The sequence below is a fragment of the Lytechinus pictus genome, chromosome 7 (assembly GCF_037042905.1).
Source record: "Lytechinus pictus isolate F3 Inbred chromosome 7, Lp3.0, whole genome shotgun sequence".
Classification (NCBI taxonomy): Eukaryota; Metazoa; Echinodermata; class Echinoidea; order Temnopleuroida; family Toxopneustidae; genus Lytechinus; species Lytechinus pictus.
The window spans coordinates 45,169,074-45,187,382 of record NC_087251.1 but is presented as its reverse complement, the minus strand read 5'-3'; the positions used below and the strand labels follow the sequence as shown (position 1 = coordinate 45,187,382).

Below are 18,309 nucleotides of genomic sequence, written 5' to 3'. Positions count from 1 at the left end.
TTCTCATTCACATTTTCAGAAAATGGGCTAAATGCGATTTGTTCAAAGATCGGATCGTGGACCAGCCGTTAGGTGTGCAGTGGCCTTTCTTTACCTGTATAACCTCATTGGAGATCATCATGCACCTGTCTTTTTCTTCTCCTACTTCGGTATCATACCCCCTTCTTACCCTCTCCTCTGTCCCCTGTCATTCACGGTATAAAAGAACCTTGAACCCAGGTATGGTTGGTCCAATATGTTAAAGGAAAGATTCAATTTTGGGGGTTTATGCACAGAAGAAAATTACAGGGGGGTGGATTGATTAAAAATAGTTTGACCAAATTAAACATGTTCAATGTAGCTGCGAGCTATCAAAGATGCAATCAGAACGGATAGCCATAGAGCTGATGGATAAATTCACCTCTATGATCATAGCACAGCCGAGCATGGAGCAGAGAAAGGGGGGGGGGGGGGTAGGATGGGAGGGAGAGGAGAGAATAGTCTCTAGTTTGTCTTGTTTTTCTGGGGGATGCTTTGACTTTTTTCCCCTTATTTTTGAAACATACATGGCGGATACTCAGCTTCCGCATGTTCAAGGTGATTGCATCTTATAACTTAGATCATGCCATGTCATATAACTCCAAGAACGCTGAAAAAAATGCAGGACCCCCCTTCCCATTTTACGTTTACTAATCCTTGCTAATCATGACCTCTTTGCATGGAATTAAAATGAGAATTGGAATAACTAAAAATAAAATCCATCATCTATTTATTCAAATCAACATTTTGCTGGGAGAAGTTGACCTTTACCATCGCAATGACTTTTTATGATTATTATTAGGTCATTTTTAAAGAAAATATACATGGAAGTCCCGTCTCCAACATTTTTCCTTCCCTTTTTCCTTGTATCTGATTTAATGTTGACCTTCTAGACACACGTCAAACTTCTCAAATTTCTTGACGTTAAAAGCCTTGAATTGATTAGTGTTTGGTCAAATTATACTTCCTACTGATATAAATAAATGTATAGAAACTAAATTCAGGCATTCGATCTATATATATATATATATATAATTCAAGCTGGTTGGGGGGTCATAGAGGGAATGGTAAGAAAAATATTGGGTTTTCTTTCGATTTTCTTACCTTTCCATCACAAATCGATAATTGCAATATAGACTTTATAACAGTTCCTACATTCACAAAATAAAAAAAATTCAACGAATTAGACTTCTGAGAATATATTCCAGTGATCACGACGAAAAGAGCTGTCGCTATCATAACCAACAAACACTATGACATATGGGGGCTTGGGGGGGGGGGATGCCCCCTCAATAGGTTCCAAGACCAAGAAAGGGAAGAAAAAAAGTAAGAAAAGGAAAAGGGCAAGATATGATGTTATTTGTCATGTCAAAATCTATCACAAAATTAAATTTTCACTTTATAAAGGTCAAATTTTTCCTCACTCGATTCACTCACTCGGGACTTTTAAGAAATTTTGCCGCACTCGCCGTGCTGTGCGCCCCGCAAAAGTTTTGGTAGTGAACAAAGATACACCGAACCTCACCCCCCCCCCCCTCTCTCTCTCTCTCTCTTTATCACTTTCTCCCTTCCTTTTATCTCTCTCCCCGTCTCCATCCCTCCATTCCCGTCTCTCTCTCTCCCCTTTCTTTCTACTTTCCAACCTCCTTTCCTCGTCATCTCTGTCTTTCAGCCCCACTCTATATAAATAGAATTCGTGAGATACGTTACAGTGAGATGAAAAATTACATTAAATGAAAAATTCACTGGCCCGTATTCTGAAGTCAGGTTTAACTTAAACTCAGGTTTAAAGTTGTGGTTTAAGTATGGAGAGCCAATTGTTACATGAATCACTAACAGTAGAGATATCATACTTCAGCTCATTTGGCTCACAAATCATTCATAATTGTCTAAGAAGTATAAACAGATTATTGTCTTCACCATCGATGAATCAGGAAAGAGCACAGTAAACATATATAAGAAACGTACAACTTAATAAATAATTTTGATACTTTTGGCTTCCCATACTTAAACCACAACTTTAAACCAGAGGTTAAGTTAAACCCGACTTCAGAATACGGACCACTGATTACAGAATTTTAAAGTTATTATTCGTATCAAGTAAAATGCATGACTCAGTCTTACATCGAGACTATAATAGTGCTCTGTGATTTTTTATATTATACACTATTTTTTTTTACTATATCTGAAACCCAGTTTTTATTCTGCGTATTTATCTCCCAGACCGGTGGAGTGCACATGAAACAAAAAGTGATCGACTTTTACTGATATTTTTTTCTGAGCCAATCAGAAGCAAGGCAGGGGCTTCATTAGCCAGTTCTTGGTGAAAATCGCAATTTTTATAATGAAATTCTTCCCCAGACACGAACTTTTATACACGAACAAATCTATATCTATTTGTACCAAAATCAACTAATTTTTTAATAAATATGTCACAGAAGGAAACGATTTACTCTACAATATCATATTTTATTTCAATTGCACACTATATACAAGCATTTTCCTCATCATCATGTATATTCTTCACATATACGATTGCACCATTTTGTCAAAAAGAATTTCGGTTCAGTCAGAAAAGCGTGCAACATAATGACCACAAGACATTTAGTACTTCATCATTTAAATTAAATGTTTAAATATATTATTTCCTGTAAAATGCCCTCTCGATATTTCTACTATTAATACGCCTAATATAGCATCTGGATCCGGTGGTGTATTATCTCATAATCATTATAAACCATCGTATTTCATACTATCAGAGTATTTCAGCCTCGTCACCGTATTTCATTTAATTCCAGATCGATGCTTGCCAAGTGAAAAGTGTTGACCTAATTTTAGATGTGCCCTACTTCGTACTTCAACCCAGTCATTAAGATTATGATTTCATTTTCCGGTTGCGTAAAAAGATCGGGAACGCAACTGTCAGAAAAAAGGTAATATTATATTCCTAGCCGAGTGCAAGAGCGTGAAGTGGTAGATGGTACCGTTTATCCCTATAAGAATTCGTATCTCTACAAACTCTGGAAACACGAAAAATAAAGATGTACGGTATAATTAATATTAAATTTCATATAAATCTTTTTTATTGTTTGTCATGGACTCGGACATCTTCCCTTAATTTTTAAACTAATTTGCGTCTCAAGTTACACGGACCCCATTTTGATATCGTCTTTGAAACAAACCATTTTGATATAATGCATTATGATTTTTTCTTATTTTTACAATTTTATGATATACTCACTATCGTATTATACACAGTCGTATTCAAGTATTCATAAATTGGATAATCTGATCAATAATAAAGTTTTAAAAAATACAAACCTGAAACTGAAACTGGAAATGCGTGGAAGAAACACTCTCATTATGGCAAGAGAACCACACCCAAAAAAATGATACTTAAAAAGATACAGACAAAGAGAAGATGAAGAAACAGGAATCTGTCATTAAAATAATAAAAACATTTGCCCAGGGAGGGGAGAATAGCAAGGACCTCTGGGGATTGGTTGATTAAAATCAGCATAACCACATTTCCTTTTAGCCCCTAGATTCCTAAAAAATGTCGGAAGAATAATTGAACATAAGGAAAGAACATGTGTTTCACATTTTCATACCTAGCTTGGACCATCCTGTTCGAAACAGAAACACTAAACAAATTTTATTCAATTTCAATAAGAACAGACACAAAACTTTATATCAAGTGACAAATATCTTACTAAGTTTTAACCTGGACAAGATTAAATCCAACAAGAAGATGTCAGGTTAGAACAAAGACAGGAATAGAATACAACTGCTAATGACAGATCATTAGGAAACCATGGCAACAATGCCACAAAAATTACTCACTGTAACAGGCACAAGAGTTTTGACGAAGTTTCGTTGCTGTCAAAATCACTCTTTTACCTATAGTTAGTCGCAATACCCCTTCCCTTTTTATATAGCTCAGTACGAATTCGACGTCATTTGCTATAATGTGCATTCTATATTAGTGCATACATAGAATTTCAGTTTGAATTTTGGCACGTCTGTTGAAGAGTTTACAAATTAAAATTAAACAGACATAATCGCTAAATACACCTGTGCACTTTACAAAATACAATAGAATACGGGTAGAAACAAAATAATGTATAGGCATACAGACAGCTAATTAGCTATACGATGATTTAAAAAAAATAACAACATAATTTTCGACAGAGAGAGTAGTAAACTATCATATTTCCATGGAATCCAAGCACATTATTTCATGAGACAAACAAACTAAGGAATAACTAATATTTAATGTCAATGCTTCTTTACGTACAAGTCACTCCATGCGGAAAGGGTTTCAGAAAAACCTCTATCAATCATGTCAATAATGTCGTACTATGAACAGCTCTTAAACAATTTTCTGAGCAAGGTGGTAATTAACAGAAATTTTATCAATACCCAGCAGCTCCATATTATATTTCAGAGTATTTTATTCAGATCCACAGGATTAAAACAGGCTAATCTGACTTTATCACCTCTGTACATGCAAACTATAAACCACTTTTCAACACGGCGCAGCTATTTGTAGTCGTAATCCGTAACACAATTTCCTCTTTTCAATTGATTCGATTTATTTTCCTGAAGAGGAGAAGAGACGTTCGGTTCAACTCTTGTGTGAAGTTGATTTTACTCGAGAAAATTTTTGCCTGGCAACTCCATGACGTCATAGGCACCCCTAGATCGAACCCGTAGGGCCCAGAGATCGTCGACCTTGAAAGAACCTATATCACGTACGTTACAAACAACTTAGATAAAGTTATCATGAATTCTTCTACATTGTGTTAGATAGATTTGACATTTTTTATGTTCTTTTAAATATGACCTAAATGACATCATGAACTGAATGAATATCAATCAATGTAAAACAAATTCGAATGGCTTGACCAAACGGAACTTAACTGTAGAGTAATGTTTTCCTAGTTACATTTTTACCTTTGTTGTAAAAAAGAAATCTTGATGCGGACTTTCTGTCTCATTCTTAAACAGGGAGGGAGATATTGCCCTGATAAATTACTGCGGATAATACAACGTGGTGTAATCGTAATTATTGTTCTTTTTAACAAATCGAGGTTTAACATTAACCTAAATGCACGCAAAGAAATCCTGTATCACGTTTTTTGATGTCTTGAAAAATCAACGAGGTTTAAACTACACTTAAGACCAAAGGTGAATCATAAAATCAACTATCAATTCCAATCGTGTGCCAACGTTATGTTACTATGGTTACTTTGGAGGGCGTTCTTCACTTTATTTTCAAAGGTTCATTTCAGCATATTTAAATCAATTTCAAAACACTCTTATTGCGATTACATCGCGACAACTTCAAATAATTATAAAATATTGTTAAGTGATTCTTGTCATAATTATATACAATCAAACAAATTACAAAGAAGAGTGTTGCTCTTTATCTTTGAAATTCTCGATAGGTCAATGCCCAAACCACATATCGAAAGACTTTTTGTGATGTAAGTATTAATTGCATGCAAAATTATTGTCTATTATACAATTGAATAGTTATCAATAAGTAACCATCACCACAATATTCTTTAGATTGTACAAAATAAGAATATATAACTTTCGAAGAACAAAAAGCTGTGGACCTCCTTTTCTTGCCGGAAAATGCTCTGCTCACTTATTAAACAGATTCTGGTCGAAAACTCTTTGATGGTGCGAGATTAAAACTGACGTGTTGCCATAGAAACAGCATCAAGCGTGTCCAGTCAGTCGATTCTGGCCAACAGATAATCGAACATCCGTCTAAATGATTGTGTACTTTTCTTCCAGCCTACCTTGAATAAGATCACTGGTCGTTTCAAATTTGAATGTCTGCACACCACAATCCTATTTGTCTCAACGATATAAATTACCAAGATGTAGTCTTGATGACGAAAGTCCTTTCTAAAGTTCTTCTTGTCTATGTCGCTAAAAATGAGCCAACTTTCCTCCTCAGTGACAGGCGCTGTCCAGTTGGCGGGAAAATCCGTCCAAATCTGTCAAAGAACAATCACACGTTTCATTGACCAATCAAACAATAACCGAGGATGAAAATTATAAAACAATACTGAACAACAAGATGATTAAGAAATACTAGATGTTGAGCCAAGATTCTTTTGAAAGCAAGGTACTAAAAATAAATCTGTATATATTGAAATCAGCAAGGATGGTGAGTAATATGATATATATTTATATACGTTGGTGTTTTATTGTTATTTGGCAACCACGCCATTGTTGATTTTTTTTTAGACAGTGATTGTTTTATCCTACAAACCGAGTATGCTTAAATCAATAATGATCTTGTAAATTAAGTAAACAATGGAAATTATATTTCGTAGAGTGGTGACCCCTCCTGTTTCAACTCTCCACAAAATATTAATACATTGTTCATGAGAAAGTTCTGTGCTTTCCAATATTTTCAATGTTAAGACAATATCGGGGGGAATATGCAGGTATACATGGATTTGGAGGGGGAAAAACTGTGAAAGTGGCAAAAGGTAGATCGGCATAAAATTATTTTTTAAATGGGAATCAAATATGGTTGTCACGTTTGTAAACGACGAGAATCGAAAAAAAAAAATATCGATGAATATTAAAAACCTTACCTCTTGAAATCTTCGCCATTCCTTGACTTCCTGATCAGGATAAGTTGATCGATTTCATCCAGGCGTTTGTTGAGGGTGTCGGCTCTCTTTGCCAAACTTCTCATCCCTCCGCGTAGTTCACCCACCTCACGTTCGATCCCACAATTCTCTTTCTTAAGCTTGACGCTCACCGAGTGGCAGCTACTCACTCGGGACTTCAGCTGCGAGAAACCATCTCCCGTGGTGGTGAAACTCTTCTCCAAGGTCATCTGTTTGGTGTAGAGCTCCCAGGTTTTCTCCCGGAGAACAGCCACTTTTCCCGCCATGTGTTTCATCTCGACGAAGGTCGCGTACTCTGGCGGCGGGGGCTGCTGCATGGTGCGTTCGATGATCATGGCTCGGCGGTCGACTGTGAACTGTGGCGGTTTCTCTCTCCTGCGAACCGAGGTCGTTTCTGCGAGCATCGCCTTATAAACGTGAACGCGTTTTGCTTGTTTTGGGTGAACGCGTTGCTCTCCTAAAAATCAGGTATAGGTGCCGAGCGGAATGAATCTGACAGCCGTCAATGACAGGTCAGAGATTGAACGCCGAATATGACGTTCGTCCGGGTCTTGATATATATGGAGTCGAAATGGTCGAAATAGAGATGTCCGGTTGGAATTAATCTCGCTCACCCATGTAACTGCGGAGGTGATGTCTAAACATCGCGAAAGAACATTCGATGATAAAAATAAACTCTCTGACGGTCCTCAATCAACAGAGTGTTCTTAGAAAATGATTCGCGAGATATGTGCAATAAATAACAGCCAATTTCCACGCAGATAGATCAATGGAGGTAAACTTTGTATTAGGATTCAACCCAACATGAAATACATCTCGAAGTTTGATGTAGGCCTTTGTCGAGTTGAGTATCTTTCAATAAAAACGATCAGTCGCATAATTTGATGAAATCAAAGTAATTTGATTACTAAGACTGAGGCTAATATTTCTTCTCTTCTTTAAATCATTTAAACGAATACGATATCCCAGCGAGAAGCAAGTTCTGCAAGGCACTGCAGTAAAACTAATTTCAACTCGGGTATCCCAGTCTTTCTGAATCAACAATCCGCTCTGATCTGGTCAGAAATCATTTTTTCATGGTGTTTATAGAGACTTCCTAAATCTCTGTAGTCGGCCAATAAGCATATAGCAGGGCGTGATTGAAAAAACTTTCTACCCACTAATCAGATAGTTTATATTGCTTGTACAAGGTCTAATCACGGAGCTATGGTATCCTCCATGGGTCTAATGCGTTCTGAGCCCCTTCTGGCTGGCTGTTTGCCCAGTGATTCAGTTTGTATTAACCCATACGTTCTCAACAGTTAGCTTTAGATAACAAAGGAATCGTAAATATAATCATATTAACACTGTTCCCCTGTTAATTTGACTTCCGCTCATAGTCACTTATGACATCGACAAAGAGCTATGAACACGTGACACATAGGTATCGTAGTGAAGGGGTTAAGTCTTTTGGGATTTTAATGAATCATTCTAAAAAGTTAATAAAAATATATAAAAAAGTAGTATGATGTTGGTTATCATTTTCTTATTCAAATGGAGATTGAAATTAAAGCAAATAATAATAATGATAATGATAATAATAATGATAATAATGATAATAATAATGTTTGACCTCATGGTCAGATCGTGGGATCCAATAGCACTGACCATGATGACAACAGTCCCCACCCCTTGAAATCGATGTCTTCATAACTAAAAGAAAATTACTTATGTTGCATGGGATAATTATCCTGTCATATACTTGGCTCGTCAAGATATGACATTTTCTGAACTTAACTGCAGTGACATTTTCCGGAACATATTAGGACTACTTTTGAATTGCCATTCTATTTTTAGCATCGGTGACATCGCCACATCCTGCATTACATTGATACTTTGTTTTATTGAGAACAGTAAGTTACTTTGGTTTTTTCACTTCTGGCGTCAGGCAGCCGAACAATTGCTCCTTTTTGTGAACAGAGGCAGAACCATGGGTGGATCCATAATTTACCAGAGTGAGAGAGGGGGAAAAAAATAACAAGCAAATACAAACAAACAAACAAAAACAAAGCAACCCCCACAAAAAATACAAGCACATAACTAAACAAGACACGTTTCACCACCCACAGGGACATTGTAACTTAAACTAACTTTGATGAGGACCCCCCCCCCCAAAAAAAAAACAAAAAAAACAAGACGATTATGATAATAATGATGATAATAATAATAACAATAATAATAATTTAAAGAACATAAATTAGCCCCCCCCCCCCCTCTATCCACGCATGGGCAGTTACCGGAATGAAATAAATTATGAATTATAACTGCACAAAATATCTGACCTGACAACATCAGGGCTGATATAAACTTTTGATACTTTGTAGGGAATATATACTTATATCAAAGTGTTAGAAGTTTACATACAGTATGAGGATAAGAGAAAATGGTAGACAACTTGAGACTGACGAGACAATAACGGTTGAGTGATAATTTTCGCACATTATCATGATCATTATAGAGTTCTCTGTCGGCACCTAGGTGTCTAAAATAATTTTCAGTCATCATGGTCATACACATGCTGCTCAAGTCTTTCTTTCGACATATTCATGTTAGATGATGATGATGATGATGGTAATGATGATGATGACGACGACGATGATGATGATGATGATGGTGATGATGATGATGATAATAATCATTCATGAACTTATCATTACCGATATCATTACAGAAATATTATCAAATATATATCTGCTTGAAGCCATTCACTGAATTCCTTATTTGATGGATGGGAGTGGGCGGGGTCATCTTTTTTCTGAGTTTCTCTCAATTTCTTCCGTCGTCTGACCATGATACAATTGGAGATATACTATCATTAACTTGTGAATCTAAATTGTGTGAATCTATTCTCCTTACCGTACCAACGAATACTCCACTGGCGTAGAAGGGAGGGGGCTGATGAACTAGAGTACCACTCCCTTCACAAAAAAAATCCCACCACCAAGAAAAAATAAGGAGAAAATAAATAAGTGTGAAATATGATATTATTTTCTGACTATTTTTATGAAATTATAGTTTCAATTAAACCGTCAACTTTTTTGCTCGTTCGCTACTTTTTAGACCTTTTCCCTATACCTCGTTTTGTGCCCCCTATTTTTTACGCCAATTTCATTACGTAAATGTCAACGTATATAATGTGAAGTTATTGAAATTGAATTATCATTGTTTAAATCCAATACATTATGATTTTTAAGGACATGATATCACTGCTCCATGACAACGATTGCTATGATAAATAGTACCTCATTATAGTACGATGAGAACCTTGTTTTAATCATTGGGGAATAGTTCTCATGTACTTTATTAATCCCCTTCTTGCTCCTATACCTTTTCGATCCTCCTCACAGAGAAGCCGTTTGTCATTTACAAGGTAACAGACTCACATCACAGGTATGACAGGCGAGGGGTATCTGTGGGTAATAATACACTTTTGTAAAATTCAGAATCTTTCTTTGTCCTATATTATTTTGAAACCTTTAAGGTACTTCAAACATGGACATAAAATTATGAGGAAATTGATTGCTATAAACTTTTCAGAAAAAATAAACACCCTTTTGAAATCTAATTGCAATTTTGTTCTACTGCGAATATTGATTGAAAAGCTTGGGAAAGGAGTTTATCTTATGTAAGCACAACTTCTTGGAATGAGCTACCTATCATAATCAGAAAGAAACCATCAAGGTCAAGTTTTCGTAAAGCTGTTGTTGAACATCTGTTGGAAAAATAATTTTGTGTTATCATCTATACGGTATTTTTGTTATCATTTATATATCTTCCATATTTAAATACTGTTATTTTTTGTTTAATTGTTATGTAGGCATTGTTTATAAATATATTACAGAGTATATTTAGTAAACTCACGATTGTTTATTCTTAACTAACAAGTTAAAAAACATATTTCTATCTGCCTAAACTAGAAGGGGCCAGACTTGACTAGCATTCATGCTATTTTCTGGTTCCTATTATCCTTGCTTTTCTATGTATTCATAACTAATTGGCTGTAAACTTGTAAATTGTTATTATCATTGCATTGGTTAATAAATAAATTCATTCATTCATTCATTCACTTAATATCATAAGTTTTTCTTTCCAGAAAAGTTTAATTTCCCTTCGATTCTCTGAATTCTTGATGATGAAAAATACATTTTTGTTTTAAATTGCTTTTCGTTTGATATTCTCCCTATTTTTTTCCCTTTGAATTTTCATGTATTTTTTTCTTTATGATAATAATTATAACTGTTTTACACCATTTTATATTTTGGGGAAGTTGGGCGGGGGGTCATTTGATGCTGAGCGAAGCAGACTGATGTCTAACTGTTGTCGTCATTCATTACACCATTAGCACCCAATAGATCCGTAATCAATGATCGGATTGTTAATAACCAGTAAGTGAGAGGGGATTAGAGGAAATGGATTAATTCGATTATCCACTACCCCCAAAATAGTATTTCAAATTATAAACTCATGTTCAGCAGCCTGTAATCAGACTTATATAAGCCAAGTTATTTCTGCATTTTCGTGAAATGTTTCTCACATACCCATATTTTAAATGATATTAATTACTTTTTATTTCTATGTTCTAAGAAAAGAAAAACATATGCATATACAGTTTTAAACGAGGAGTCATATAACGCTTTCGAAAATTAAACCCGGATAGATAAAACATGTTTGTATAGTAAGGAGTGGGAGGAGGAGGAAGAGGAGGAGGAGGAGAATGAGAATGAGAAGAAGAAGAGGGGAAAAAAGAAAAAGAAGAATAAGAAGAAGAAAGAAGGAGAAGGAAAAAAAAATCCATGTATGAAGTAAACGCATACTATTTTCCTCCATGCATGTGCAATTTTGTAAATAATCCTTATAATAAAATGCGTAAACGAAGTATCATAAGGGAATTACATATTTCTAACTCTTTATATCCTATGATTGTATGTGACATTTTCCTTGATTTCCAATGGTTGGGAAGCCTTGTTACTATGGAAACTATCGAATTAAGCAAACTTAGTCGGATGAAACGTCTACTAGTCCGTTAATGATACGGCCCCCCTGAATGACCTTCCCCTTTCACGCGCACACACACCATGTATCCCACCTCTGGACAATTTTTTTTTTTTTTCTAATTACCCTTCTCCTCCTCCTCATATAGCCATAGCCTTTAAAAAAGGAAGGAGAGAAGTTATTTTTAGTCCACTTCATGACTGACCCATTACAACACATACCCTACGAAAATAATAATTGTTAGAAAAACATGTCTTCGACGTTTTGTTCAGACAGGCCGGGCGGCAACACAGAAGAGGCGGGCAGGGGGTGTTCCCCTAATTTTGATAATAATTGTTAGAAAAACATGTCTTCGACATTTTGTACAGACAGGCCGGGCGGCACCATAAAAGGGGCGGGGCAGGGGGTGTTCCCCTAATTTTTTTTTTCAAGTAGTGAAAATTGGGGGAGAGTAAAAATAGAAATAGAAGGGAAATGAAGAGAATGAAAAGTAATTGCTATGTTTCTTTTGATTCAATTGAGAAAAAAAGCCATCTTCATAATGTCGTCTCACACCCCAACCTCCCATCAAAATTAACCGGGCGCCGCCCCTGTGTACAGAGCCCCACCCCGCTCTGTACCGTGATGGACTACCTTCGGTTTCGATACCGATTGCTCCATCTCCGTATAATCAACAGTGAATGGAAATCTTCTGAATATTTATTCAGTTAGTTTCATTTCAATATCAATTCTTGTTTCATTTTTCTAAGACATCAAGCGATTCATGTTTATTATTATTATATTTTTGTGTATATATTTTACAAGTTGCAACGAACTATTTTGTCTTTCATTATATTTAGTTTGCTTTGAAACGGAAATTCAGATGATGATCATCGTTCTCGATCGGCTGATTTGATCTTTAGCAATGAAATATGATACTTACGTTTAATAGTTTGCTGGGTAAACCATTTCTTTTGAAGAAAGTGGCCTGAATTTTCATACCATTGTAAAAGCCCCTTTCTTGGTTTGATTTACATGTATGAAGCTAACTTTCAACAAGTTGATGAGTAAATATGATGGTAAAAGTTTCGATCAGGATATTTTGGCTGCAGACTACATACAAATTACCCTGACCGACTCGAACTGGAAATGGAATGATCACAAATCAAATCAATATTTTTTTTCCTAAAGCCGTGATTTTTTTTTTAATTCTGCAGAACTTCTTCCGTTTGAACGAGCAAGTTTGATATCACTGCAATGGTTTATGGGTAGAACCCGGTTGCTTCAAAATTAATTTGCTATCCAATGGTAATCCCCACATGTTCAATGATCAACCTAGCTTTTAATCAAATGTTGAGCAATACTAGCATAGTAGTTACCATTGGATGAATAATTATGTTACCCGAATAGTAAGTTTTACATGTATGCAACTAGGGACCTTGTATTGTCCAATCTGCTATATCAATCATAATTGTAATATCGAGCAGCTTTATGAGAATTCTAAAGTAAAATAGTATTCAATAGAATATTTACAATACTCACCTTCCACTGCATTTTAAAAGATATCAAATCAATTTCCCTGCGAAATTCTACTGTTTAGTCAAAATTCATATTTGTAATTTGTAGTACAGGTGTTTGGTTTTTTTTGTGGAAAAAGTTCATAATTATCAGAAACGTACATCATTGCTAATTGCTTTGTTAAACTTTCAATTTTCATACTTTTTAAAATTCAATTTTTCTTTGGATAATGCACGTAGAGATGATTCAGAGCAGAAAAAAATTCATTCATGTGTTTTGTAATATAGGGGAGAACCCAAAGGGAGAACCAAACACAGAATAGACCGTTTGTCTTTTTTGGTAATCATGTTCAAAATTTCTTCAGACTTTTAATTATTTTTCGAATATTCGTTTTATAACTTGTTGTGAATAAGATGTTGAATTAAAGTGAGAAGTGATACCCTCTTTTTACACTTTAAAGAATTAATTATAATTTTACATATTGTTTGTTCGTTCATTTTGCCATTTAGTGTTACTACTGCATGTTTGATGCAAGATGAAAAGAAGCATATAATTTTCATGATTTCAAGGAATTCTGAAAACATGACTTATCTGAATATAATATTTATTAGAGTAATCAAACAACATAATTTTGTGAATATGCATCTGTGTCTTGAATAAAATGTGAAATTTAAATAAGCATACTTTATACAGCTTTAATCCAAATGTCTTATAACTTGATGTGTTTTTAAAATGTATTTTGAAATATGTGAACTTGGGAAATGATTTGATATCTCTTGAAATGCAGTGAGTGCCTACATTACCCTCTCGATCTCGTCGACGACCTCTTCGATGGTGGGTCGGCAGAGGTGGGTATTAAGCCGACAGATGTTCCCGATGGCGGTGAGATCGGCGGTGTTCGTACGATCTCCCATCAGGGTCAACAGACGGCCGAGCTGGAACACGTCGCTCGAGACAGAGATCGGATGGTCATCGAGGGCGCATTCTGGGGCAATGTGGGTATAGATCTCCTGTAAATATGAAATAAAAAAAGTGTAAATCATATCATGATAATTGTTTTATTAAAACCATTCGATTATCATTTGACTTACTGACATCCAAATTAGAGAGAAAACATTGAATAAATGAAAAGATTATCAATAAAGCACCATAAATATTTGTATCGACAAGTTTTTAATTTGACCAACATGTTAAACATACCTTTCTTCGGTACTTCTCTTTATCATCAGTAGAAAAGCAGAAGGAAAAGGGTTCGGTTCGGGAACAAGCCAGCCCAAAGTCCACGATAACCGCTTGCCATCGTCCAGATGTAGCCTTTCGAAGCAAGCAGTTGTCTTCCTTGAGGTCGTTCATCAAGAAGCCTTTCTCGTGAATCACCCCAAGTGACTTGGCAATGTCGAGAGCCAGACTGAACCTAAAAGAAAAGAAAAGACCGGAGGAAAAGAAGACAGGTGATGGAACGTGAAAAAATCCAAATAAAGATTTATACATGTTCAAGCCTTATGATGAAGAGTTAGAATAAATCATCAACTTACCACTCTTGTTGACTCAGTACTAACTCTCTCATGCCACGGCTGAGTGTCCAGGTCTCTCCCGTAGTCGTGTCCCCGATGAAATCCATCGCAAGGCCAATCGTTCCTGTGCTTATCTCCAAGCATCCAAGGAAAGTCGGGAAGCACTCCTCTCTACCAAGAACGTCGAGGATGAGAGCTTCGGACTGGATGACCTTGACCTATCGAAATGCAAATCAATGCAAATAAAAACAAGTTCTTTGAGTATTTTAAGATTTCATTGTCTCGCCTTATACTGTCTAATGCGAAGCTCTAACCGTTTTAGCGTTTATTAATAAGAGAGAACCAACCTTCGTAGTCATCTCCTCAAGATCGTTGGGGAGCTCGAATGTCTTCAGTGCGATGGGATGGTTGGTCACACGATGACGGAAGAGATGAACTGTTCCGTTTACTCCGCTGCCCAGGAAGACGTCCCCACCTCCTGGAAGGAAGGACTTCAGATCGCCCATTGCCTGGACGAAAGAAGATGCCGGGACGAGGGCAGGGGCAGTTGAACCGCTAGAAGGAGATGTGGCAACACCAACAGCTGAGCTCACTGGTGTAGGTCTACAAAAATGGTATAATAATGATGATCATAATAGTTTTACTTTTTTAATTAAAGTATTTTTTATCTGTCGAAGCGGAGGTGTGGATAAATCACATCCATTTCTCTGCAGTCTCAAAGTCCTAAATTATTCACAAAACTATTGGGGCACTGGTTGTTTTTTTTTCTTCATTTTTTTAATAAGTTTTTTTTAGTGCACCTGTATTTAACCAGAAATCAAGTAAGCAGCAGTACAGTGATCGGATAGATATAGTTGGCTGCTGAATATTGTCCTGTCACTCGTAAGGTTTTTGTCTACTTACCGTGAGGCTGTGATTGGTGTTTGATGGTGAACCACTGGGGCTTGAGCAGAGAGTGGTACTGTTGGAGGGGTACCAACTGCTGCTTCAGCACCACTGGCCTGGGGGCTAGGTGTTGGTTGTCTGTAATTGACAAATTGTGAACCCATCCATGTTACATGTTGTTTTTTGTTCACAATAAATAAAATAATAGTAATAATAAAGATTTTCAAGTTGCCGCGTCAGAAGTGAAACATGGCATTTTTCGCGAGTGTTTTTTTTTAATTGTTTGTTTGTTTTTCACCCTTTTAATGTTTTTTATTGCAGATCTATCATTTATTATAATTATGATACATGATTTATGTTGTTGTTTGGTTTGATTTTTACAAAAATTTCGATTTATAGCATTGTTAACTTAATGCTTACGCAAGGGGTAATGGCATGGTGTCAATGGGGACTGTATCTGGTGTAGGTGGGTTGTAAGGTGCTGTGTCTGGTGTCGATGGGTTGTAGGGTGCTGTATCTGGTGTAGGTGGGTTGTATGGTGCTGTGTCTGGTGTCGAAGGGTTGTAAGGTGCTGTGTCTGGTGTTGACGGGTTGTAAGGTGCTGTGTCTGGAGTTGACTGGTTGTATGGTGCTGTGTCTGGTGTAGATGGGTTGTATGGTGCTGTGTCTGGTGTAGATGGGTTGTATGGTGCTGTGTCTGGTGTAGATGGGTTGTATGGTGTTGTGACTGGTGTAGAGGTGGGTGCTACTCCACGGTCTAATGGTGCTGAAGACAGTAGCTGGGGGTTGTCTCCAGAATACCTATATAGGTGACAATAGATTTTGACATTAATTGTTTAAGTAACCTTTATTAATCGAACAAATTGGTATACGTCTGCCAGCTATCAAAATAATACAATTATCATTTATGTTATATCTGTAATTTACCCTTTTTTGCCCTGCATATAATTTATTAGTTTGTGACCTGGGCTTATTTCCTTTTTTATGTATACACATATTTTCCTTTGTTTGATTATGAATTTTGATAATTTGTATTTCTTTCAATTTATTCGACATTTACCAAGAGCCTCTGGTAGCTGCTCCATCGGCAGGAGAAGAGCTCTCAACTGGCTCCCAAGTCATATCCTTGGAAAACAGAAATAGAAAAAAAAATCTATCAAAATTTCACACTGGATAGATTCTAACTTTTACATTGTTTGATGAAATAGAAAATTTGGGGTATTGTTCAGCACAACAAAATATGAAAGAAATTATTTCCAAAAAGCATGAGTCCAGTAAAAGTTTGCATCCCTTCTGGTTAAATCATTGGGGAAAAAATAATAAAGTATTTACTTGAAGATTCTTTAAAGCAGCATCTCTCTGCTTTCTGGCCTCTGCCAGTTCCATCTTCAAGATCTGGACTTCGCTCTTTGAGTCCAGGAACTGATCTTGGAAAGCCTTGGCCTTCTTCTCTGCCTGTTGCCTCCTTCCCTCTGATTCTGTCACCAGAGAGTTGATCTTAGCGAGGAGGTCTGCGCTGTCTCCATCAGGTCCAACACCAAGCTGGGAAGCCAGGCTCTGTGATTTGAACAAAGAAATAAATGTTATGTTTCACATGTCAAGAATAAAACAAGAATTCTATCACTAACAATATATTTCTTTCACTTTTTATTTCATTTCATAGAGGTCTATATCTGAAAAACCAAGCAATGCTGAATTCTCCACTATTATTTGTAAAATATACCAGTAGACCTTTTTTGTTAAAAATATGTTATCATTATTTCTTTTGAAGGATTTTCCCCTAAAATTGAAAAGTACTTGTAAGTAAAATCTACATGGTAGATTGTAAATAGACGTACAGCAATCTTTTCCTGAAGTTGCTGTTTCTCCAGGGATTGTTGCAAGCACTGCAAAAGCAGTTTGCCCGACATGTTGCCAGCTGATGTGTTGGGAGAGATGGTGGATGGGGAAAAAGTTGGATCCTGGTGAGACCGACACAGCTCCTATTTAAAATTGATCATTATTTTTTAAAGATAATACACTGATGACATTTAAAAGCCTAACTGAAAGCATTCGTGAATTCAATATGTGAATTATCTAATTATTAACCTACCATTTTAGGCCTATGTATAATATTTTCAATATTTCAAATTTAGCGGCCTCTGAGGTGTTTTTTTTTCTTTTATCCATTTGTAAAAAACAAATTTAGTGACTGTATGCCAAAAATGCATAAGAAGCCGTGTCCTAAATTTACACCACATTGCACGCTTGAGAAGTAGTTACATTATTTTCATTGTCTATTCATTTCTTTTTAGTCATTTATAATCTTATTTTTTTAATTGTTCATTTACTTTGTTTATTTTTCATTTATTTATGTATTTATCATTTTTTATTCAATCATGTATCTATTTGTCTATTTTCCCTCCATGTATTCATTTGATTATTCATTCATTTATGTAATTTTTTTTCTATTTATTTATTCGTTCGTCAATAAATCATTCATTCATTTATTCTGTTGTTATTTGTTTATTTATTTATTTTCATTCATTCATTTACTTTTTATTGATTGATTGATTTATTCATTAACTGTTATTTACTTATCTATTCCTTTAATTATTTATTCAATTATCTATCACTTTGCTGTTTGCAAATGTTCTATTATTAATCTTGATTTACAGTCAATTCATAATTATGGTGTCGTTTATAAAAGTTTATATCATTAT

General features: G+C 35.8%; 2 protein-coding genes across 2 annotated transcripts; both read right to left on the bottom strand.

Annotated features, from left to right (window-relative positions):
• Positions 1-2,469: 2,469 nt before the first annotated feature.
• Positions 2,470-7,916, bottom strand: LOC129265687 (uncharacterized). Its single transcript, XM_054903652.2, has 2 exons — positions 6,642-7,916; positions 2,470-6,032 (listed from the first exon to the last, which is right to left on the bottom strand). The coding sequence occupies exons 1-2, from the start codon at positions 7,082-7,084 to the stop codon at positions 5,957-5,959; spliced, it is 519 nt and encodes a 172-aa protein (XP_054759627.1). The 5' UTR covers positions 7,085-7,916; the 3' UTR covers positions 2,470-5,956.
• Positions 7,917-14,002: 6,086 nt separating this feature from the next.
• LOC135154665 (mucin-1-like) lies at positions 14,003-17,517 on the bottom strand. The gene is made up of 9 exons (XM_064101523.1): positions 17,446-17,517; positions 16,940-17,164; positions 16,668-16,732; positions 16,028-16,408; positions 15,626-15,745; positions 15,070-15,325; positions 14,744-14,940; positions 14,409-14,622; positions 14,003-14,218 (listed from the first exon to the last, which is right to left on the bottom strand). The coding sequence occupies exons 1-9, from the start codon at positions 17,515-17,517 to the stop codon at positions 14,003-14,005; spliced, it is 1,746 nt and encodes a 581-aa protein (XP_063957593.1).
• Between the last annotated feature and the right edge of the window lie 792 nt (positions 17,518-18,309).